Genomic DNA, 25,062 nt, shown 5'->3' on the forward strand with positions numbered 1-25,062 from the left:
GAACAACCACAGGTAAGATGTATAATTTATTCTAAAACAATACGACACGTTTCACCCCGCATGCGCGGTGAAACTCGTCGCTTTGTTTTAGAATAAACCATAAATCTTACCTGTGGTCGTTCAGCCAGCATCGTTCTTTCAACCTGCAGCTCTTGTTAGAAGTCCTCCATTTGCTTGACAGTTCCTGAGATAGACAGAGGTGTAAGCAGAGAGCACTGTGATCAGACAGAAAATACATTTTAAAAGAAAAGAACTTCCTGTGAAGCATATAGCAGCAGTGCTAGTAAGTACTGGAAGGATTAAAATTTTTAAGTAATTTACAGATCTGTTTAACTTTCTGGCACTAGTTAATTTGAAAAAAAAAATAATAATAATTTCACCGGAGTACCCCTTTAAGAGGTCAAAGAGCCTCTGGATGCTAAAGGAAAAGGTGCTTTAAATCTTCTGCAGCTTTTATGTATTATTATCAGAGAGCTCAATTTTGATTGTTAATCAGGTAATATCTTCAGTATTCATCAATAAGTCTCATAGGAAAGTGTAGATGGAGAGCAGAGATATTACGGCAATGAGGCTCAGGGGTTTGTCCTTTTTTATAATTATTTTGTAATGAGTGTAAAATTAGTGTGAGAGTTTTGATACCATAAACCCCCAAATATTGTTTCACAGACAAGAACAGGACACACTTCCAATTACAGCCTATAACACCATCAGATTATTATACATATCATGTAGCATCTCAGAGCATTGAGAAAATGGAAAATATAAGGGTTAGAAGAGATGAGGTTTTGTTGTTTCTTGATCCAAAGAAAAATTCATATTTCAAAACACAGTTAGCAATGCAAAAAGTCCATAAAGTAAAGCACAAGGATATGCCACCAGGAGCTGCTGTCCTTCCATTGCCAAGGTAGTGATGAATATTTTTGAAGCTGAAAAACTGCACCACAGAATTACGGCAGCAGCTAAGACTGAACCAAAGATTCCCCTACAAAATAGAAAACAAAGATATAAATATATACAAAAATAGTTATAAATATGACATCAACCTTGTGATAACCCATACCTCATTACTAGGTCTCCAGCTCAAGATATAGCAGGCTCTAACTGTATTTTGTCTGCAAGATTTCTTCCAAAAAATTCATGCACATAATGTTGCTTACTGAAATTTTATTATTTTACTTGACTATAACTTTAATCTCTTGAAACCCTATGTAAACATTTTTATACCCCTATAACTGAGCCTCTAGTAAGGACATCACAGAAGGGGGGTTCAGGACCAGAACCCCAAACTATTAGTCAAAGCAGAGTTATTATCAAATAATAGTGACATATAAACAGTTTGGATAGGTTGGCTCGGGTCTAAATGTTTATGATATCACAAGAGCGAGTCGGAAGAAGTCAGCGCTTAGCATGTTCTCTCCAGACTCTATGTCATGGGACCTGGACGGACTTTCAATGCAAGTCTATATACATTTTTTCTAGTTTATATATATATATATATATATATATATATATATATATATAAAAATGATAATAGGCAGCACACAAAAATTTGTGCAAAAGAAAGTGTTCTTTATTCCATATATGAGACAACGTTTCAGTGATCTCACATCGCCTTTTTCAAATCGAAAATTGAAAATGGCGATGTGAGATCGCTGAAACGTTGTCTCGTATATGGAATAAAGAACACTTTCTTTTGCACAAATTTTTGTGTGCTGCCTATTATCATTTTTATCTAAAGCGGGATCGGAGCACCGAGATCCAATTGGCGTGCACCCCTGGGACTTTTGACTTGATGTGCTGCTTACTATTGATATATATATATATATATATATATATATATATACCGTATTTATCGGGGTATACCACGCACCGGCCTATAACACGCACCCTCATTTTACCAAGGATATTTGGGTAAAAAAAGTTTTTTACCCAAATATCCATGGTAAAATGAGGGTGCGTGTGTGCGCGTGTATACCCCGATATACCCCCAGGAAAGGCAGGGGGAGAGAGGCCGTCGCTGCCCGCTTCTCTCCCTCTGCCTTTCCTGGGGTCTAGAGCGCTGCTGTCGGCCCTTCTCACCCCCTGGCTATCGGCGCCGCTGCCCGTTCTGTCCCCCTGACTATCGGTGCCGGCGCCGATAGCCAGGGGGAGAGAAGCGGCGCCGACAACAAGGGGGAGAGAAGGGGCAGCGGCACCCATTGCCGGCGCCGCTGCCCCGTTGCCTCCCCCCATCCCCGGTGGCATAATTACCTGAGTCGGGTCCGCGCTGCTCCAGGCCTCCGTCGTGCGTCCCCAGCGTCGTTGCTATGCACGGCGCGGCGCACTGACGTCATGCGCCGCGCCATTCAGCGCATAGCAGCGCATAGCACGCCGGAGACCTGGAGCAGCGCGGACCCGACTCAGGTAATTATGCCACCTGGGATGGGGGGAGGCAACGGGGCAGCGGCGCCGGCAATGGGTGCCGCTGCCCCTTCTCTCCCCCTGGCTGTTGGCGCCGGTACCGATAGTCAGGGGGACAGAACGGGCAGCGGCGCCAATAGCCAGGGGGAGAGAAGGGCCGACAGCAGCGCTCTAGACCCCAGGAAAGGCAGGGGGAGAGAAGCGGGCAGCGACGGCCTCTCTCCCCCTGCCTTTCCTGGGGGTGTATCGGCGTATAACACGCACACAGACTTTAGGCTAAAAATTTTAGCCTAAAAAGTGCGTGTTATACGCCGATAAATACGGTGTATATATATATATATATATATATCCAGATAGGAAGACAGCACCAGTCCCAGCTCCTATGCTCATGACCATCTGGGTAACCAGTCCAGAATCACAACATCCATACGGTATAGGTCACAGCAAAAAGTAAGCGGACTCCCATATGCAAAAGGCTGTGGTCTTTATTTAGGTCATCAGCAGTGCAACGTTTCGGCTACAATCTAGTCTTTGTCAAGCATGCTTGACAAAGGCTAGATTGTAGCCGAAACGTGGCACTGCTGATGACCTAAATAAAGACCACAGCCTTTTGCATATGGGAGTCCGCTTACTTTTTGCTGTGACCTATACCGTATATATATATATATATATATATATATATATATATATATATATACATATATCTCAAGTCAGGAATTACAATTGTCCTTTGTATGGACCATGAACTGTTTGTGATTATTCATGTTTTCCACGCAAAAGAACAAAAACTTTCTTTCAACTTAGAGTGCTACGGATTATTCTCACTACTTGCGGAGCACCCTCTCGGTATCGCTAGTAGTCAAGTGCTCAGTACTTGACAGCTATCAGTGTGTAAGTGTGGCTACAGAGAGCTGTCAATCATTGAACAGGACCAGTCACTTTACTAGGCCCAGGATGAGCCGAGATTTACATGAAAAAATTACAAGTAATATTAAAGAGATTCCCACCAAACTATATATCAATCTGCTCAGCTCCTCCTGCTCCATAATATGATGCATGCAGATTGGACTGCATTTTAAATGTGCCAGGTTCCCTTTAAAGTTTTTGGGCACATGTGGGGTTTTGCCAGGTTCGGAAAGGATGATTACAGCGGAGAACATTTCTTTTTGGAAACATTCCTTATTTTAGTAATTGTCTTGCAAACAAGTTTCAACTTCTCTAAAGGCATTAATATGAGAAGTGGGAACCTAAAATGGATTAGATAGCAGGTTAAACTGTATAATAAGTGATATTCAATACATTTGTGTTCAGCTGAGGATTGTTAACAAAATCTGGGATCTTGGATGTAATTCTGGATGTAGCTGTTTGGCTTTTTAGACAATGACCTAGCAGTTTACAAGCCTTGTTGTCTTGGTAGTAAAACTATTCTTTGACCCTTTACATTAGTCTTTTCGATGTATCACAGGCTGCTATGTTGTACAGTTTGATCATTTGTCATGGTGGTTTTATTATTGTGGGGTTGGGTTTAGATCTCAGCTAGAAAGTTGATGCATTTTGCTTCTTCCTATCTTTTTAGCTTTGTGACCCAATTTAATGAATATGCCCCTAATAAATGCTTTATGAGCATTCCATAAAGTAAAGGGCTCTTCACTGAGTTTAAGTTGATGTGAAAGTATTCCCCGAGGGTGCTATCTATTTCATTCTGATATATAGAATTTGCCATGAAGAATGAATTGCTACACCATAGTGATGAATTGGTTTTGGCGTAAGTTACTTCTTTAGATAGCCTGCATGGTCTGATCATTTTAATCTAATCAATAGTAAAATTTATGGTGTTATGTAATAGAGATATGTTAATAAGAAATACATCAATGAGAGAATATAATTTCTGCATTGAGAAGAAAAAAAGACACTTTTTTGTCTTATTTTCTATGCAAGATGCCAAAGAGTTCTTCTATTTCAGTAAAGGCTTTAGTCTGGGACTAAGGCCTAGAATTACAGATGTCTTCTACAAATATATATATGTATAAACCATATGATTGGGTAAATTAAAGGGGTTATCCAGGCAAAAACTTTTTTTTATATATATCAACTGGCTCCGGAAAGTTAAACAGATTTGTAAATTACTTGTATTAAAAAATCTTAAACCTTCCAATAGTTATTAGCTTCTGAAGTTTTCTGTCTAACTGCTCAATGATGATGTCACGTCCCGGAAAATATCCCCATAGGAGCTGCACAGCTCCTGGGACGTGAGTCATCAGAAAGCAGTAAGATGTCTGATCACGGGGGTCCTGCCACTGGGGACCCCCAACTGCTGCAACCCCATACATCAGCACCCTAGAGCTATGTTTGCTCCGTGGCTGATGACTGGCGATACAGGGGATGGGGTATCGTGATGTCCCGGCCCTGCCCCCTTGTGATGCCACCCCGTCCCCTTGTGAAATCATGCCCCGCCCCCTCAATCCAAGCCTATGGGAGTGGGTGGGATGACCACCACACTCCCCCTCATAGACTTGCATTGAGAGACGGTGCGTGATGTCATGAGGGGGTGGGCCGGGACATCATGATACCTTGTCCCCTGTATCGCCCGTCATCAGCCATGGAGAAAACATAGCTCCAGGCTGCTGATGTATGGGGTTGCAGCAGGAGAGATCGTGGGGTCCCCAGCGACAGGACCCCCCTGCGATCAGACATTTTATCACCTATCCTTTGGATAGAGGATAAGATGTCTAGGGGCGGAGTACCCCTTTAAAGACCTATTCTTTCTTTAAAGGGATTCTCCGGTGGATTTTTTTTTTTAAATGAACTGGTGCCATAAAGTAAAACAGATTTGTAAATTACTTCTAATTAAAAATCTTAATCCTTCCAGTACTTCTTAGCAGCTGTATGCTATAGAGGAAATTATTTTCTTTATGAATTTCTTTTTTTGTCTTGTCCACAGTACTCTCTGCTGACACCTCTGTCCGTGTCAGGAACTGTCCAGAGCAGCAAATGTTTGCTATGGGGATTTTCTCCTGCTCTGGACAGTTCCTGATAAGGGCATCAAGTGTCAGCAGAGAGCACTGTGGACAAGACAAAAAATAAATGTTAAAATAATTTCCTCTGTAGCATACGGCTGCTAATATGTACTGGAAGGACAAATGTTTTTTAATAGAAGTAATTTACAAATCTGTTTAACTTTCTGGCACCAGTTGATTAAAAAAAAAATGTTTTCCACCGGAGTACTCCTTTAACCGGTTGAATAAATGTAATTCTTCAAGCTTTAAAAACTCATGATTGAAAACACATTAAAACCAATAAATTATTTCAGAACACCACTTTGTAACCCCAGCTGTGACCGTTTATAAAAAAAATGTTGCCACTTTTTACTCCTAAATGTACTAACTTTTTTTTTTCTTCTCATTTGAGATCGGTGTATCCTGTGGACTTGATTTGGTGGACTACGATGAACCACATTTTTTTGTTTAATGTTAATAAGATGTTTAACAAGGACTTGTGGGGGAGTGTTTTTTGGAATAAAAGTTTTTTAAGCATGTTGTGTTTTTTTGTTTACTTTACAGGCTTAGTAGTGGAAGCTTTCTTATAGACAGAATCCATTACTAAGCCGGGGCTTATTGTTAGCCCCCAAAACAGATAGCGCTAACCCTCAATTATTACCTTGGTACCCATCATCACAGGGGTGCTGGGAAGAGCTGGTACCTCCAGGCCCAAAGCGTCAAAAATGGCGCTCCTGGGCCTAGGTGGTAACAGGCTGGGGTTAATTAGGCTGGTTAGGGACATTAACAATGGTCCTTGCCCACCCTGGTAACGTCAGGCTGTTGCTGCTTGGTTGGTATTTGGCTAATAATGAAAAAAAACTCATAGGGTTGCCTGTATTTTCATTATTTTATTTTTGGGAAAAAAAAAACGCATAGGGTTCCCTGTATATTCATACTCAACCAGATACCAACCAAGCAGCAACAGCCTGATGTTACCAGGGTGGGCGAGGACCATTGTTAATGTCCCTAACCAGCCTAATTAACGCCAGCCTGTTACCGCCTAGGCCCAGGAGTGCCATTTTTGACGCTTTGGGCCTGGTGGTACCGGCTCTTCCCAGCACCCCTGTGATGATGGATACCAGGGTAATAATTGGTGGTTAGCGCTATCTGTTTTGGGGGCTAACAATAACCCACGGCTTCGTAATGGATTCTGTCTATAAGAAAGCTTCCACTACTAAGCCTGTAAAGTAAACAAAAAAACACAACATGTTTAAAAAACTTTTTTGATGCTCTGAGCCTGTTGGTACCAGCTCTTCCCAGAACCCTTGTGGTGGTGGGTACCAGGGTAATAGTTGGGGGTTAGCGCTAGCTGGTTTTGGGGCTAACTCTAAGCCCCGGCTTAGTAATGGATTCCATCTATAAGCCAGCTTCCACTACTAAGCCTGTAAAGTAAATAAAATAAAAAAACAACACTTTTAAAAACTTTTAATTTAAAAAACACTCCCTCACAAGCCCTCGTTAGCCATTTTATTAATATTAAGCAAAAAAATTGCTGGTCATCGACGTAGTCCACCGAATTTGAAGAAGCCCTCTACATACATGGATCTGAAATGATAAGAAAAAAACACAGAAACCCCACAGAAATTGGTTTGTACATTTATGGTGCCCTCCCTTGAGGAAAACGACCATACACCACCATTTCCAAACAAGGAGACTCTAGCTGTTACTAAATTACAAATGATGGGGGTTGTATTTTAGCAACAGCGAGTCTCCAGTTTAGCAACAGCTGGAGTCTCGCTATTTCTAAACGACAACTCCCATGATGGGAGTTGTACTTTAGCAACAGCTGGAGGCACCCTGTTCCTAAACAACAACTCCCATGGTGGAAGTTGTAGTAAAGCAACAGCTGGTGGCACCCTATATCTAAACTACAACTTACATGATGCAAGATGTAGTTTAGCAATATCTCTCACCCCCCCCCCCCCCCTCCAAGCTCATCTCCCCTTCCCCTGCCTGGTCATCTCCTACATATCCTGCATTAATTTCATATTTCCTGGTGTGAGCCGTGATTGGGTGGTCGGTCTCGGCCAATCACAGCTCAGACCGGGAAATATGAAATTACACTGTAGTTTATCATGAGGTTCCTCTGGATAGAGTGATATGTAACCTTTTTCTTATATGATAATCCTAACCTAGTAGCTTTTGTTTAATAGTAACAAGTTACTTACTACTCACATGTATTGTTCTCTACTGTTATGTAGTCAATTAAGCTTATAATGATTCTAATATATCTAATTGTGTATATCATTGTGTTTGTTACTCATTTATGTTTATAACCTTATAACCAATAAATCTGCAAAACTTTTATAATACCTGTGTATTATTGTATATTGCAAAACTACATCCTTAGGCGTTAATGTCATCTCGTCATAAAAAGAATTTGTTATCTGAGGAAATAGTTGGATTCAGATGTGAATTGTATTGATTGGCTTTGTCTACAATTCACCAGGTCATAATTTTGATATTCTGATAATTTTCCCCAAAAATTAATTTTTCAAAATTAATATTTTTATGACCATAATTCATAATTAATAATTGAGTTATTACCGCAAACGTTTCATATTCCGGGGAGCCTGCCTGCCTGCCTCATCGCGACAGCGAGGGAGAGATGAGCGGCAGCGGGGAGAGATGATTGGGGGTGGGGGGGGGAGAGATGAGTGGCGGGGGGGGGGAGAGATGAGAGGGGGGGAGATGAGCAGCGGCAACTTTTTTAATTTACTCACATACGGGAGTTTTGTACTTCAGGTCAGACCTGGAGCAGACCTGCGACTTTTTGAAGGGGGTTTGCGACTTTTATTTGCCTACGTGTGACTTTTGCACATCATTAATACCTGACCACTGCAAAGTGAAAACTAAAATTTGATTAGCTAATGCTGTTTGTAACTTTTTGCTTATTTACAAAAGTCTCACAAAAAATGTGTGGGCGCATGTGCAACTTTTTGTGCGACGTTTGTAAACAAAAAAAAAAGGCTCTAAATACCTTGATAAATGTCCCCCTTGGATCATAGGAACGATCATCAGTAGTAAGACTTAATACAAACTTGCAAATATTGCTTCAATTCCGCTAGTGAAATTTCCACAAATTTTATCGCTGTTTAACCAGGAGAAATCTTTAAGATCATTTTGGTTTTCAACTCTTCAAGATCTTCAGCTAAATTGTTAAGTGCATCCACCAGATGGCTTTGAGAGGTAGAACAATCTCCCATTTTATCTTCTATGTGGTGAACTCTTGTGCTCAGTTCAGAACGAATGGGAGAAATGAGCTGCACAATGTCCTTATGCATAGATTGGATACATGCCAGCAGCATTACTATGAGTAACATACCAAATGCTGGCTGTCTGAGGTTAGGAAACAACTAAAAGTCTTAGTTGTAAATGTAGAAGAGACAGGAGGTAATTAGTAGTTCACCTCTGTAGACTGCAGAGAGTCAATTTTAGATGGGGGGGGGGGGGGGGGAGTATTCTGCATGCAGCATGAAAGAGTGTAGCTGATCCCCAGCAGTACCTGTCTCCTTGACCTGACACATTTTTTATATGTTGTACATCTTGACAAAAAAAATTGTTTTTCTAATATGCTTCTCTAAAAAATTACCACATACTTCTTTAGAAAATCCCCATAGCAAACATATGCCGCTCTGGACAGTTCCTAAAATGGACAGAGATGTCAGCAGAGAGCACTGTGCTCGTGATGTCAGCAGAGAGCACTGTGTTCCAAAAATAAAATAATTTTCTCTGTAGTATTCAGCAGCTAATAAGTACTGGAAGGAATAAGATTTTTTAATAGAAGTAATTTACAAATCTGTTTATCTTTCTGGCACCAGTTGATTTAAAAAAAAAAAAAAAAAAAAAAAGGTTTCCACTGGGGTACCAATTTAATAGAGGGGGAAATGACGACCACAGCCGCCTGAAGCCTTACACAGCCACTGTCCTGAACATAAATGTTCCAGGGTGCCGGGCTGGAGATCTTGGGGGTCCCAGCGGCCGATAATTGTTATATTGATGTAATCCCATACAATATTCATGTTTCTTGTACATGAATAGGATGCTGCATTATATCTGTTTTCACAAGTGTCTCCTACAGTTCTGTGCATTCTTTTTTTCACTATCTCCTGTTCATACAATCACCTACTGCATGTTTGTTTGTGCTTTCTCTATGTATTTCTGCTTTAGCTTTGTATAACAAACAAAAAATCCTTCGAAATGGAAAAAATTATAATAAAATGACATCAGTGCCATGATCTCCTCCTCATTTGGTCTCCCTGTACTATCAGGGAAGAGCGGTCATCTTTGTGTTTCCGGGAAAAATGTAATGATACTGCTGATACATTTCTCAAGTTTGAAATGATCCTAACCTCAAAGTGAATGTGTCACCTAGATACTTTTTTTTTCTTTTTTTTTTTTTTTTACTGATTACGGACAGATTTTAAATGTGTTCTTTCTTTCTACTCTGTTTATTTTCTGAATCTTTTATTTCTAGTCCACTTTTTGTACATTATTATGGGGTGACTGTAGAGCCTAAGTTTCTGCTCTAGTTTGTTAACAGTATTTAGAGATATGATTTACACATGGACGGCCATAAAGGGAACTTGTCATCACTTTCATGCTGCCTGAACCACGAGTCATTGGTGTGGTGCCTGGTTGCTTCTGTCTGCACCGTTGGCCTTAAAAAGACTAACTAAAATACTACCCAAAATACTATCTGTCACGTTTGCTTTCCCTATATTAAATGCTTATCAATTTAAAGGGGTTGTTCAGTTACATAAAATTGATATAGAACAGGTTGTTTAGAAAACCTACATTTATTAATAGAGATGTGTGGTGGCCCAGTAAAGGAGTTGCACCCCTGTATCCTTGCTTCCCTGTCAGACAGCCTAAATACAGTGACCCCTGGGCCCCCCTGCACCTGTTCCTTTGTATATCTGCTTCTATGCTTGTTAATAAGAGTATTGTAAATAAAATGTGTTATGCCTTTAAGAAATGTCATGTGATTGTAACCCAGTGAGGTACCAGTGACCATGTGACCTACAGGGTGACCTATGGGACCCCTCCTAATCTCCTCCATATAAGCCCTGGGAGGAGCTAGCTCACTCTCTTGGAGTCTTTGCTGAGATACAGTATGGTCAAGTCCTCGTTGTGTGTGTGTGGTGTCCCGGTACAGGACATGGTCCTGTACCCTTCCTAAGTCCCCTCAGGAAGAGTCCCTGCAGTCCATAGGGCTCTCCTGCAGGGCTCCCCCCCCCCCTTTCTCATCAGTTACTGCTTCATATAAATGCATTGTAAATGTATTGTGCATATTGTTCAGTGTATATAAAGTTGTAAAAATGTATAGGACCTTCCTGGGTCATGTGATCTACTGTCATGTGATGTACCCAGAGTTCCCTGGGTACAGGAACCACAGGCTTTGCAACCAATGGGCTTTAGTCCAGCCTCCCTAGTATATAAGGGGCTGTAGTCTCTCAGTTAGCTCTCTTGAGACCTCCACCTAAAGAAAGCATAATCTCTGCATCTACTACTAAATTCATCTCAGCTAGGCCAAAGCCTAAGGAACCTGCAGCCACTTTAAAACGTGAGTTATCAAGCTCTATCTACAATTCTAGTGACTACTACTCAACTCAAGTATACAATTAGTAGCACAGTGGCCTGCATAAATCTCAATACTACAAGTCCCAGCAAGCCTGTGAGGTATCCTGCATCCCGTTTGCCTCTAGAGAAACTGCATAACTGTAAAGTCTGTTTCATAAGAAGTTTAAGTAAAAGTTCCAGTTATTGTACAATTCCTGCTGTGGACATTCCTATATTGCCTGCTGTTTCTGGGTTGGTTGTCGGCAGGGCCTTATACAGAAAACAACCACATCCTGGCGTCAATCAGGGGTTAATAACACCTTACCCCACAGGGTTACTACAACCAGACCCTGCTACACCATTGCAACACCACAGACACCACATGTGTCTGGAATCCAGAGGAGGCCAAAGTCTACTACGTAGCCACTGATTCACAAGTCTACTACCCCTAAGGTCCAAGTCAAAGCCTGGTAAGCTACAAACAGGGTATAGTCAGTCTCTGTCAAGTCAGTCAAAGTCAACCTGTCTCAAGTCAGTGTGGCCTGCATGAAATTTTCCAAGTCCACTATAAGTCCCAGCAAGCCCTGTGGTCTCTAAAGTCACTGGTCACCTCCGTGGGCCTAGCGAAGCTATATAGACTATTCCATTTGTCTGACTCAGTAAAGCTTCCTGTAATGCTGAGCGCTCCAGCCCCTGCTCCTGGACCGGAGCGCTCACTACCTTTGTCCCCGCAGAGTGCCCCGGTCAGACTCACTGACCGGGGACACTCTGTTTCTGTCACCGGTGGGGACGCGGTCCGCACTGCGGGATGTCCCCGCGCACGTCCCGCGTCCCATCCTCACTTACCTGCACCCGCTCCGACTCTTTCCTCTGCTACCCGGTCACGTGGTTCCCGGCGCGCACGTCCCTGCACTATAGGGCGCGCGCGTGCCGACTGTGTGGCTGTGTAAAATTTAAAGGGCCAGTGCACCATTAATTGGTGCCTGGCCCAACCCAATTTCAGCTGTCCCTATAAATGTATCCTGCCCCTTCCTCCCCTTGCCAGATCTTTGTTGCCTTTGTGCCCAAGAGAAAGCGTTTTCTGTGTACTCCTTGCCTGTTTCCGAACCCGTTGCTAACGACTACCGCCTCTGAATCTGTGCTGCCTGCCCTGACCTTTTGCTACGTCTGACTACGCCTCTGCCTGTCCCTTCTGTACTATGCCTGTCTCAGCAGTTAGTGAGGTTGAGCCGCTACCGGAGGACACGACCTGGTAGTTACTGCCGCAGCAAGTCCATCCCGCTTTGCGGCGGGCTCTGGTGAAAACCAGTAACTACTTAGAACCGATCCTCCGGTACGGTCCATGCCAATCCCTCACTGACACAGGGGATCCACTTCCAGTACCGCTTCCTGCAACCAGCCCAGATCCTTACACTTCATTGTTCCATAACTTGGTGTCGGAGTCAATATTTGCCCCATGCCCAGCCCAGGATCCAGCGGTATACCTTCGGGTGGTGTAGAGGATGAACCATGCCCTGGCATCACAAACACAAGGGGTTAATGCCATCTGCCCCTATGGTTATTCCGTCTGCCCTCATCACACCCTCACAACAGGGGATCCTCTGTTCAGGAACCACACCTCTTTGTCAGAGAAAATTACAGCTATGAAATGCATCTCTCTCTTATTGATTGGAAGATCTGTTCTGTCCTGCATTACAGAGACAAACCATTGACCTGAATGGACAACATGTAATGCCTCATTTGCCCTGTGGTGGCACTGCTTGGAAGCAAAATACCTACTGCCAGGCTTCCCTACATATAACACTGATTGCTGGGATACAGGTAGGAGGGCACTTTGTGATACGACTATTGAGAAGTGACCCTTCTAACAAATTGAGACTGTCGAAGGTGGAGAACAGAAGTATTATGCTAAACTATTAATTCTCATCTCAACACAATAGATTGCTATGCAAATCATGCCCTTTCTGATATTCCATTCATTTGTGTCCTTTACAACCTTTGAGATCTGCTGCAACAAATATTCATTACTTAAAAATCAAGATAAATTATGTCTTAAGCCAATAATATTTATGGTAAGTGTCCTAACATTTATTGTTATGGATACATCTATGCTAATGCCATACGGAAGGCGTTCATAGTTTAATGACTGAACATAACATCTTCTAAGCTAAAAATACCAAAGTGGAATTGTACATTTTATGTGCCTGATCATAATTCTTCTTTCCACATGACCATAATCCTGTGAAAATGGCAAAGCACATAAATTAGCTGGCTGATATAGTGTGGCAGTACCCGCTACTACAAAACTGTCAAGGCCATATATCTTTCAGCATTTTCTTAAAGTGGGGAAGTATAATACGCCCTGGTAGGGATCAAAATGATCTAGTTATATAGAAAGTCATCTTTCGTTTTCTATGTATTCTCTACAATTACAATAACAGTAAAGTGAGGAAAGTGTGAACAGAAAAGATTATGTCATCTCTGCAGGTTAGAAACATACATATAGGCACAATGTAGCCAATAATGGAAGTACCTTTTGCAGCAATAGTTGCAAAAACTATTATCACAATGGACACATATAGAAGGACTGAGTTTGTAAATGCAAAAAAAAGGGGATCCTGTGTATAGCAACGTATGCCCATAGAGATGAATAAACCAAGCATAGAGTACTTGTGATTATGTTCAGTCTACTGTATCACAATACAGTGGTCCCTCAACATACGATGGTAATCCGTTCCAAACGGACCATCATTTGTTGAAACCATCGCATGTTGAGGGATCCGTTCAATGTAAAGTGTAGGACAGTGGTCTACAACCTGCGGACCTCCAGATGTTGCAAAACTACAACACCCAGCATGCCCGGACAGGTTGAAGACCACTAGTATAGGAAGTTGTACTCCCCTGTCCCTGCCGCTCTGGACCGTCACCGCTCATCACCGCTTCCCGGGATGTCGCCGTCCATCACTGTCGCCGTGTCCCCGAGGTGTCCCCGACGCTCCGGCAAGGCCTCTGCTTCCACGGCATCCGCGCTCTCCGTCGCCGCCATCACGTCGCTACGCACGCCGCTCCTATTGGATGACGGGATGGCGTGCGCAGCGACGTGATGATGACGATGGAGAACGCCGATGATGCAGGGGATCCTGAAGAGGACGCGCCGGAGCTCTGAGGACAGGTAAGTGATCGTCAGCGGACCACACGGGGCACCTTAAACGGCTATCCGGCGGCAGCTGAAGCAGTCAGCGCTGCTGGATAGCCGTTAATGCGATGGCCGTATGTTGCTGCTGCCTTCAACATGCGATGGGGCCATCTGTCGGGGCCATCGTAGGTCGAGGGGTCACTGTATAGGTTTTATTAGTGAGAATGAATAATGTGTCCCACCATGGTTTATTCATCATTATGGGCACACTGTAGTACACAGATTTCTTCGCCATACATTTCCTCATGTCATAAGATGACAAGGTTAGAAAAAATAGTTGCAATACTCAGCCGGGAGATGTATATGCGTCTAGATGTGACCACCGCCGCCTGAGCTTTGATGGACCATACCGTACATTTATATCATGCAGTACGAAGCGATCTCAGGAACTGCTTTATAGACATTTAACCCTTTAAGTGCCCTTAAGGCATTTAAGAGATTGAATGACATGCCACGCCTATCGAGTGCCTGATCACCTCCCTTCGCAACATGTTAACATTATGTTTCCATGGCAGCAGGAGACCTCAGACAGACTCTACTCGAAGAGCACCAATTTAACTGATCAATGCTATACAATAACACAGCAGTGATCAGTATAACCAATCTAATTACTTAAAGGAATTAAAAAGTGTAAATATATATATATATATATATATATATATATATACACACACACACAGTACAGACCAAAAGTTTGGACACACATTCTCATTCAGAGTTTTCTTTATTTTCATGAATATGAAAATTGTAGATTCACATTGAAGGCATTAAAACTATGAATTAACACGTGGAATTATATACATAACAAAAAAGTGTGAAACAACTGAAAATATGCCATATTCTAGGTTCTTCAAAGTAGCCACCTTTTGCTTTGATTACTGCTTTGCACACTCTTGGCATTCTCTTGTTGAGCTTCAATGGGTAGTCACCTGAAATGGTTTTCACTTCACAGGTGTGCTGGTGTGGAGGAGGAGGTGTGATGGTGTGGGGGTACTTTGCTGGTGACACAGTTGGGGATTTATTCAAAATTGAAGGCACAGTACAGCATTTTGCAGCGGCATGCTATTCCATCTGGTTTGCGTTTAGTTGGACCATCATTTATTTTTCAACAGGACAATGACCACAAACACACCTCCAGGCTGTGTAAGAGCTATTTGACCAAGAACCAAGAAGGAGAGTGATGGGGTGCTGCGCCAGATGACCTGGCCTCCACAGTCACCGGACCTGAACCCAATCGAGATGGTTTGGGGTGAGCTGGACCTGCAGAGTGAAGGCAAAAAGGGCCAACAAGTGCTAAGCATCTCTGGGCACTCCTTCAAGACTGTTGGAAGACCATTTCAGGTGACTGCCTCTTGAAGCTCATCAAGAGAATGCCAAAAGTGTGCAAAGCAGTAATCAAAGCAAAAGGTGGCTAGAACCTAGAATATGACATATTTTCACACTTTTTTGTTATGTATATAATTCCGCATGTGTTAATTCATAGTTTTGATGCCTTCAGTGTGAATCTACAATTTTCATAATCATGAAAATAAAGAAAACTCTGAATGAGAAGGTGTGTACAGACTTTTGGTCTGTACTGTGTATATATGTATGTATATAAGTATATATATATATATATATATATATATATATATATATGTGCATACAGTGGGGCAAAAAAGTATTTAGTAAGCCGCCAATTGTGAAAGTTCTCCCACTTAAAAAGATGAGAGAGGCCTGTAATCTTCATAGGCATAGGTTTGTCAACTATGAGACAAATAATGAGAAAAAAAATCCATAACATCACATTGTCTGATTTTTAAAGAATTTATTTGCAAATTATGGTGAAAAATAAGTATTTGGTCACCTACTAACAAGCAAGATTTCTGTCTCTCGCAGACCTGTAACTTCTTCTTTAAGAGTCTCCTCTGTCCTCCACTCGTTACCTGTATTAATGGCACCTGTTTGAACTTGTTATCAGTATAAAAGACACCTGTCCACAACTTCAAACAGTCACACTCCAAACTGCACTATGGCCAAGACCAAAGAGCTGTCGAAGGACACCAGAAACAAAATTTGAGACCTGCTACAGGCTTGGAAGACTGAATCTGCAATAGGCAAGCATGTTGGTGTGAAGAAATCAATTGTGGGAGCAATTATTGGAAGTCTTGGAAGACATACAAGACCATTGATAACCCCCTCGATCTGGGGCTCCACGCAAGATATCACCCCATGGTGTCAAAATGATCACAAGAATGGTGATCAAAAATCCCATAACCACACAGGGGGACCTAGTGAATGACCTGCAGAGATCTGGGACCAAAGTAACCTTCAGCTATCATCAGTAACACACTACGCTGCCAGGGACTCAAATCATGCAGTACCAGATGTGTCCCCCTGCTTAAGCCAGTACATGTCCGTGCCCGTCTGAAGTTTGCTAGAGAGCATTTGGATGATCCAGAAAAGGATTGGGAGAATGTCATATGGTCAGATGAAACCAAAGTAGAATTTTTTGGTAAAAACTCAACTCGTCGTGTTTGGGGGAGAAAGAATGCTGAGTTGCATCCAAAGAACACCATACCTACTGTGAAGCATGGGGCTGGAAACATCATGCTTTGGGGCTGTTTTTCTGCTAAGGGACCAGGAAGACTAATTCGTGTAAAGAAAAGAGAGAATGGGGCCATGTATCATGAGATTTTGAGTGAAAACCTTCCATCAGCAAAGGCATTGAAGATGAAACGTGGCTGGGTCCTGGAGTGGCCTAGCCAGTCTCCAGATCTCAACCCCATAGAAAACCTTTGGAGGGAGTTAAAAATGTCTGTGTTACCCAGTGACAGCCCAAAAACATCACTGCTCTAGAGGAGATCTGCATGGAGGAATGGGCCACAATATCAGCAACAGTGTGTGAAAACCTTGTGAAGACTTACAGAAAACGTTTGACCTCTGTCATTGCCAACAAAGGGTATATAACAAAGTATTGAGATTAACTTTTGTTATTGACCAAATACTTATTTTCCACCATAATTTGCAAATAAATTCTTTAAAAAAACTGACAATGGGGGAGATTTATCATTCAAAGTGTACCCTACTCTTTTTTACCGTGGTTTTTTCCATCTAACTTTTTCCATTGCAGCATGTAATTTATCATAAGTGTGTACTGTAGATGATGAATTCCCCGCCGCTTTGCATGGGCGGGAAAAGCTCTAGCTTACGAGGTTTTGCACAAGTACTTTAGCGCCTGGAAATCGGGGTTTGTGCAATTTTTATTCTAAAAGTCGCATATGATAAATAGGGGTGCACTGCATGTCTAAATCGGAAATAGGTGTACTGCTACTCAAAAACTTAGGAAACGTCTACTACAAAAGTCGCACAAATGTCGCTAATATTACATGACTGCGCCATCACAGCGCCAATGATAGAATGAAAATAATGTCTATATTGAATGATAAATTTCCCCCACTGTGATTTTATGGATTTTTTTTTTCTCATGATGTCTCTCATAGTTGAGGTATACCTATGATGAAAATTACAGGCCACTCATCTTTTTAAGAAAGAGAACTTGCACAATTGGTGGCTGACTAAATACTTTTTTGGCCCACTATATATATATTTTTAAGAATAAAAGGCCTCCTCCCCTAATATTAATTCTAATCAATCCCCTTCTACAATTTTTTCAAATAAAAATATTTAAATATACATATTTGGTATTGAGGCATGAGGAATTACACAAACAAATTAACTATTTACAAAAAACAGAAACATGACGGGATAAAAAGAGATGAAAAAGTCCTTTCTAAACCTAAATGATACCAATTAAAACTACAGATCACAATGCAGAAAGTAATCATCACATAGCCCTTTAGATGGAAAATTTAAAAAGTTCTAAGGGTTAGAGTAGGAAAATTGTATAACAAGACAGGACAGCTTCATATTATGCATAAATCTTTCTTTTACTGTCAACAGCAGCAAAATAGTTAAACATGTATAGAAAGAAAAAACTTGAAAAACGTGGTAGCACAAACATGCTTGTATTCTTGGATCACCAATCAGCATAAAACCTAGTACATATAAGTCTCTGTCCCTATAGTATCTTCCTCTTTCTTGCTGCTCAGCAGTCTAGATGAGATACCTATATGTTTTTTGTCTCACATTAAATATTGTTATTATACTGTATTAATGTGTATTTCCTGCATATATATATATATATATATATATATATTGTCCATGTATACATACTGTATATAGATACCATATTATTATAATTTTTTCTTCTCATATTTCTAATTTTTTCCCTTTTATACGTATACATATATATATATATATATTTTTTTTCTCTCAATAACTTCCCCCTTTATATATGTTGCACTTTTATTATTATTTTTGCATCTTTGCCATATTAATACTTTCCTTCCCTCATATCTTTCAAACTATCTTCTTTGTCCCTTTGCTTTCACTTTTGATGAAGTTATATAGCATTCTGGTTTCTCTTACCATCACATACATCTTCACTGAGTCCTTTATTCCTCCGTTCTCCGCGGTCTCGGCTTCTCTGTATAGCAGCCGTCATCATCTTCTCAGCACTGCTGCTGACAGACGCGTCATCAGCCACGTTCTCGTAGCTGGTCATCAGCTGTGAGTCATAGCGTGGGATTTCTCCTCACACAGCTCCGTGCTCTCTCTTCAAGCAGCCACATCCTTACCTGCTCTGTGTATTTCTAAATACAGTAACAAAAACTACCTATATTATTCAAATTCTAACTAATACTGTAACACCTGTGCTCCGGCCCTTTGCTCATGTCCCCGCTGCCAACGGAGCTGGGATTCCAATCGAGGGACGTGCCCGCATGCGAATCCCAGCCCGTCACTCACCTCCCGCCTCTCCGTGTCCTCACAGCTCCGGTGCGCATGCCCCCGCCTCCTAGGGCGCGCATGCGCTGGAGCTCTCACTCTTAAAGGGCCAGCGCTCATTAAATTTAGTGTCTACACCTGCACCCTGGTCCTTAAATATCAGCTCCTCCCTTGGTTCCCTGACAAATCTTTGGTTGTCTATTGCCATAGTGAAAGTTTGGTGTCTCTGCTACTGTGTACCTGTTCCTTGCTTCCTTACCTGACCCTGCACCTGTGCCACCTGCCCTGACTCTGCACCTGTGCCATCTGCCCTGACCTACTGCCAGCTTGCCACCTCCTGCCAGTTTCCTTCTGTGCCACACCCCCTCCCAGCTACCTGACTGGACGAGTCGTGCCAGGGGTATTGACTTGGGTGCCACCTACCGCAGCAAGACCATCCCACTTTGCGGCAGGCTCTGGTGAAGATCAGCGGCACCTTAGACTCTGCTTCCTGGCATGGCTCAAGTCATCATCCACACAGGCCCAAAGGATCTATCACCTGCCATGACCATAACAAATACTACCTATATATTGATGTTATTACTGATATTAACTAAATATTAATAAAAATCCTTGGATACATATATTCCAATACTCTTATTATATATACTTATTTTATACTTAAAGTGTATATTAACTCTAAATATATTTGCATAATGTCTGAGGGACATAGAGAGACCAATAGATCTGAGGACATCTCTTTTCCTAGGGAAATGGATTATATATCCCATGACCATCTCCAATCCCCAGTAGACAGATCGGTTTCCAAATCGGTCCATACAGCAGTCCAATCTGCCGTTTCTGTACTACAGGAATCCATTTCTCAATCAATGGCTCTAGCAATAGGCCAACGGATTCCTGCAAATCCTCAAAATTTACCCACAACTCCGTCAAACCATTTTTGGTTGGTGGATGATTCCCCTTCAAAACTAGCTTGCAGATTAATTAAACCGGGCAAATCAGATATGTCAGTTCTCAAGAGACGTAAACACTCACACTGCCATATTTCTCAAAAAAGGGAAAAATCTTCCCATAAAGAGAAGTGCCAGGAAAGTTATACAGGCTCACAACCCTCATGTAGCCAAAATATGAATGTGGTTCAAACCCATGAAAGACCGTCTACCCGTGAGGAGAAAAGTTACAAACTGGTTAAAAGACCTCAAAGAGAACAAAACCTGATTCAAATACTGAATCTCCTACTTCTTCTTCTTATGAAGATTTAGACATATCTGATCCCAAAGACGATTCTAACTATGATACAATTTCTGATGACAATGAAGATGATCCTCAGGATCATTTATCCTCTTTTAAAAAATGGAAAAATAGCAGTCCTACTAGGCTAGGAAGAAAATGTGGAATAAGGCACAATAAATAGAGATAAATAAGAAAGAAAGGAAGTGTCTGATAAGATAATAAGATATAAAATATAATTACATTCATTGAATAATACTGTGAGGTCTGGGGCAGGGCCCTTGCCGCAGACAGCTCACTAAAATAGAATGGTAAAAGAAAGTTATAAACATTTAAAACATGACGTTAAAATAGTATTGTACTTAAACGCTGGGACAATGGTGGGGGTTTATAGTCCAATGTTTGTAATAGGATATGTCCAATAAACAGTTTTTGCGCTAAAGATCTATCTTCTATACCCCGACGGTACGGGTACAAAGTACAAGAGGAAAAATAGATCAAAGTCAGGCACTTAGTGCCTCTTACCAGCTCTGGCAAAAGCAGTCATATGCGCATAGCAGCGCTTAACGGGGATCTGGATTGATGCCTCTCAGCCCCGGCAGCACGGGGAAGGTGTAGGAGAGGTGAAGATGTCCGGTACAGATGGTTATTGCGTAGTCCGCTGGAAAAGGTAATGTTCGTTTGTAGCGTGTGGCAGCACTGGAGGTCTTTGGAGTGGGATCCCTCTTTACCCCGACAGCGCGGGGAGAAGCTGAGAGGGCAGTAAAAGACCAATAGTGGTGGACAAATAATCCAAATAGTCCCGACTTCTTGTGCAAAGGCAGTCTTGGATCAGACATGTTTCGGGGAGCAGCGTCCCCTTTTGCTATTTACTACTTCGCTACAAGAAAGAGGAAGAAACTATAGGGACAGAGACTTATATGTACTAGGTTTTATGCTGATTGGTGATCCAAGAATACCAACATGTTTGTGTTACCATGTTTTACAAGTTTTTCCTTTCTATACATGTTTAAATATTTTGCTGCTGTTGACAGTAAAAGAAAGATTTAAGCATACTATTTGCGTTCTGTCTTTAATAAAATCCATATTTTCCATCACAGAAGGTAGGGAAATCTTAAATGTTGAGCATACTACAAAAGTTTGACTTTTTTTAAAGTAAAATAATTGAAAAGCTATGTAAATATGGGTATCGATGACATCATATTGACCTACAGAATAAAGATATAATAAAGATTACATGTAAGTTTTATTGTAAAGTGCACAGTGTAAGAACAAAATCTCCAAAAGTTGCAAAATCCCCCTCCAACAAATAAATTTTTATTTTCACTGTACAATTATGTTATGTCACTAAAAAGTTTATTTGGTTGCCCAAAAAAAAAAAAAAATATGTGTCTCTTAAAACGCGAGAAGTAAAAAAATGAAAGTGCAAAAAATGTCCTCAAGGCAAAATATGCTGTATCCTTAAAGGAATAGGATACATGGGATACATAAAGGGGTACTCCGGTAGGAAACAATTCTTTTTTTTAATTAAATCAACTGGTACCAGTTAAACAGATTTTTAAATGACTTCTATTTCAAAATCTTAACCCTTCCAGTACTTATGAGCTGCTGTATGCTTCACAGGAAGTTGTATTTCTTTCTGGAATTCTTTTCAGTCTGAGCACAGTGATCTCTGCTGATACCCCTGTCCATGTCAGGAAATCCCCATAGCAAATCTCTCCTTCTCTGGACAGTTCCTGATACGGACAGAGGTGTCAGCAGAGAGCACTGTGTTCAACCTGAAAAGACCTCCAGAAAGAAATACAACTTCCTGTGGAGCATACAGCAATCGATAAGGAACTGAGAAGTGGTCACTCAGTGATATCCTGTCTAAGCTAGTACAATGGTCCCTCAACATACAATGACCAGAGGTTATAATATTTTCAACATACAATGGTCTTTTGTGGACCACTGTTACTTGAAACCATCCTCAACATACAAAACTATGGACAGTCCAGATCTGCTAAACGTGTCAGTGGCTGGAAGAACCTACCAATCAGAATGAGCATTCACTGGTAAATCGGTACAGGGAGGTACTACATGTTCGGTACTATTCTTTACCTGTGCCAGGGTTAGCTGCTCCTTTGGACACTAGGTGAGGCGGCTCCATTTTACTTTTTAGGACACTGTGTGTATTGTACAGGACCCTGAAGAAGCTCCTGTCCTCTACATAAACAGTGATTTACAGCTTCCAACAGCTCTTTCTTACTTGTATGTATATATATATATATATATATATATATATATATATATATATATATATTGTGGCAGTGTGGCAAGGAAAGGGTGTATTTCCCTTGCTATCTCTGCAGAATGCTCCACCTGTTGCCTGATTAATGAGGTATCAGGAAGGGAAAGTGTGTTTAAAAGGAAAAGAAACAGAATAGTTGGGGCTCTCCCTGGTAACAGCATGACGCTGTAGGGGGAGACACACGGACCCTGTTGAGGAAACACACAGCGAATTGTGAGCGGTCCAAGAAGTGGTGTGAACTGTGAGTAACAGGTTGCAGGGGCACATGTTTTATGCTGGCTGAGGGTAGCTCACCAGATAGTAGTCAGGGCATGCTGATATGTGTAGTCAGTGACCAGACGGTCTAGGACTTTGGTTTGTTCCTGAGTTATGTTTTGTTTTCCCACTGCAACCTGTCTAAATAAAGCTGGCAAGGTGCCAGGCGTGCATGAATAACCGTTGTCTGCGGGTTTATTGAGTGGAAACGTGTCCCGTGGCAGTGTCCAGGACGATCCCGGAGCTAATCCCCAAGGAGGAATCCTTACAATATATATATATATATATATATATATATATATATATATATATATATATATATACATATGGACTTGCTTTATCTGTATTAGCTATCTACATATATTTCTTGAATTCAAATTTTTCCAATTTTTTTGTATGAAATTTTGGTGGCTTCAGAACCAATAACCAGGTTTTCAGGTTCTGGTCTGAACATACAACATACAAGGTCGACCAGTATAATTGTAGTGAGTGAGCAAGTCCCTGTTCCAACACCTGGAAGTACTGCTCTGTCAGAACAGTGGCAAGGGGGTGAGAAAGGTGACTATAGGACTTTTTTTTTTTTTTTTTTTTAACCAGTCTGGGCATAATTATGCATAAAAAATACCCCGTAATATCCATTATCATTATTATCATAAGGAATTAGAATCTTTAAAGCAAACCTGTTAATTAGATCATTTTTACTGATAATATCGAGATCCTGGAAATTTCCTGGATCTTTACTCCTATTGAAGAAAGAGTTAAATCAGTGTCTATTACAAGGAACAGACATATATGAGGAGTGCTACCAGAATGAGATTAATACCTCCATAATCTGTATTTCTCTGGTATAAATGACATTTCTTTCCTCTAAGATGCAGGTTAATCCCTCTATCAGAAAGCACGGATCTATAGCTACAATCCTCTGACATGAAATCTCATTAAACAATCTCTTTTGGTCCATTTCCTTTATTTAAAAATCTATCAGGCATCATGTGAACTCAATCTACGATGTGAAAGTAGATCTTTATCCTTTAATTGAAATGGCTGCACATAAGCTCAGTGGGGAAACATGCTACCAAAGTCTACAACATGTTTTCAGTCAGGTTGTTTATCTAGTTTATAACTAGTTTTCTGGTGGTTGTACTAATTGTGAGGCCTAAGGGCCCATTCACACTACGGAATTTTATATCAGAATTCTGCTAGATAATTCCGGTCCAGCAGTCCCTCATTGTTTTCAATGGGATTCTGCACTCTGCAGAATGTCTGCGTCTGTATTATTGCCACAGAAATTCATATCAGGTCATGTGCTCCAGGGGATATAAAAGCCCTGAGTCACTGTTCCTTAGTTGAGACTAGTTGAGTACGAGTAAGGCTGGGTTCCCATTACGTTTTTCCCCATACGGGAGCGCATACGGCAGGGGGGAGCTAAAAACTTGCGTTCCTTTATGCCTGCATATGCGCTCCCGTATGTAATTCATTTAAATGAGTCAACCGGAGTGAAACGTTCAGTCCGGTCAGCTCCTTTTTGCCCTGTATGTGCTTTTTCCCCGCACCTAAAACCTTGGTCGACCGTGGTTTTAGGTCCGGTTGTAAAAGCGCATACGGGGCAAAAATGAGCCGACCGGACCGAACGTTTCACTCTGGCCGGCTCATTGAAATGAATTACATACGGGAGCGCATACGCAGGCATACGGGAGTGCAAGTTTTTAGCTTCCCCCTGCCGTATGCGCTCCCTTATGGGAAAAAAGGAATGGGAACCCATAAAGTGGGCCAAAGAGACAGAAGCTGAATTCCTATCTCAGCCAAAACACAATCTGGCTATCAAGTTAGAATTCAAGGGTAGAATAAGAGGGAAGATATTCATGGACTCTTTTACATCACACCTTGATGAACCAAATCCAATGCATCTCAGGTTGGCCAAGTAAATGGTGTGGGATCAGTAAGCCGCATAACCAGCCTTGAGCTAGAGAACCCCAAGATTCATAGTTACAAGTCCTACAAAGCACAGGAACAAGTCAGGCTTCTACCTTAGCGTCAAAGAAACAAGAAGCGGTTTTAAATGGTCAGTTCCGAAAAAACTGAAATATGCAAAACCCAGAGTAGTGGATTGCCAATCAAAATCAATATAATGTCACAGATTCATAAACTACCCCTTAGGACAGATAAAATATAACTTTTATTCAATATAACTAAAAAGGTACCACAGAGATTCGGTTCTGGGTCACCTAGACAATTACAAACAATAAGTGCTCACAAATAATACA

At 41.4% G+C, this 25,062-nt stretch overlaps 1 protein-coding gene across 1 annotated transcript in view; it reads right to left on the minus strand.

Annotated features, from left to right (window-relative positions):
• Positions 1 to 579: 579 nt before the first annotated feature.
• Positions 580 to 25,062, minus strand: part of YIPF7 (Yip1 domain family member 7) — a 91,916-nt gene continuing 67,433 nt past the window's right edge. The window contains exon 6 of the mRNA XM_056557305.1: positions 580 to 982. Within this exon, the coding sequence (XP_056413280.1) occupies positions 820 to 982 (163 nt within the window). The 3' untranslated portion in view covers positions 580 to 819. The remainder of the gene's footprint in view (positions 983 to 25,062) is intronic.

The sequence above is a fragment of the Hyla sarda genome, chromosome 1 (assembly GCF_029499605.1).
Source record: "Hyla sarda isolate aHylSar1 chromosome 1, aHylSar1.hap1, whole genome shotgun sequence".
Lineage (NCBI taxonomy): Eukaryota > Metazoa > Chordata > Amphibia > Anura > Hylidae > Hyla > Hyla sarda.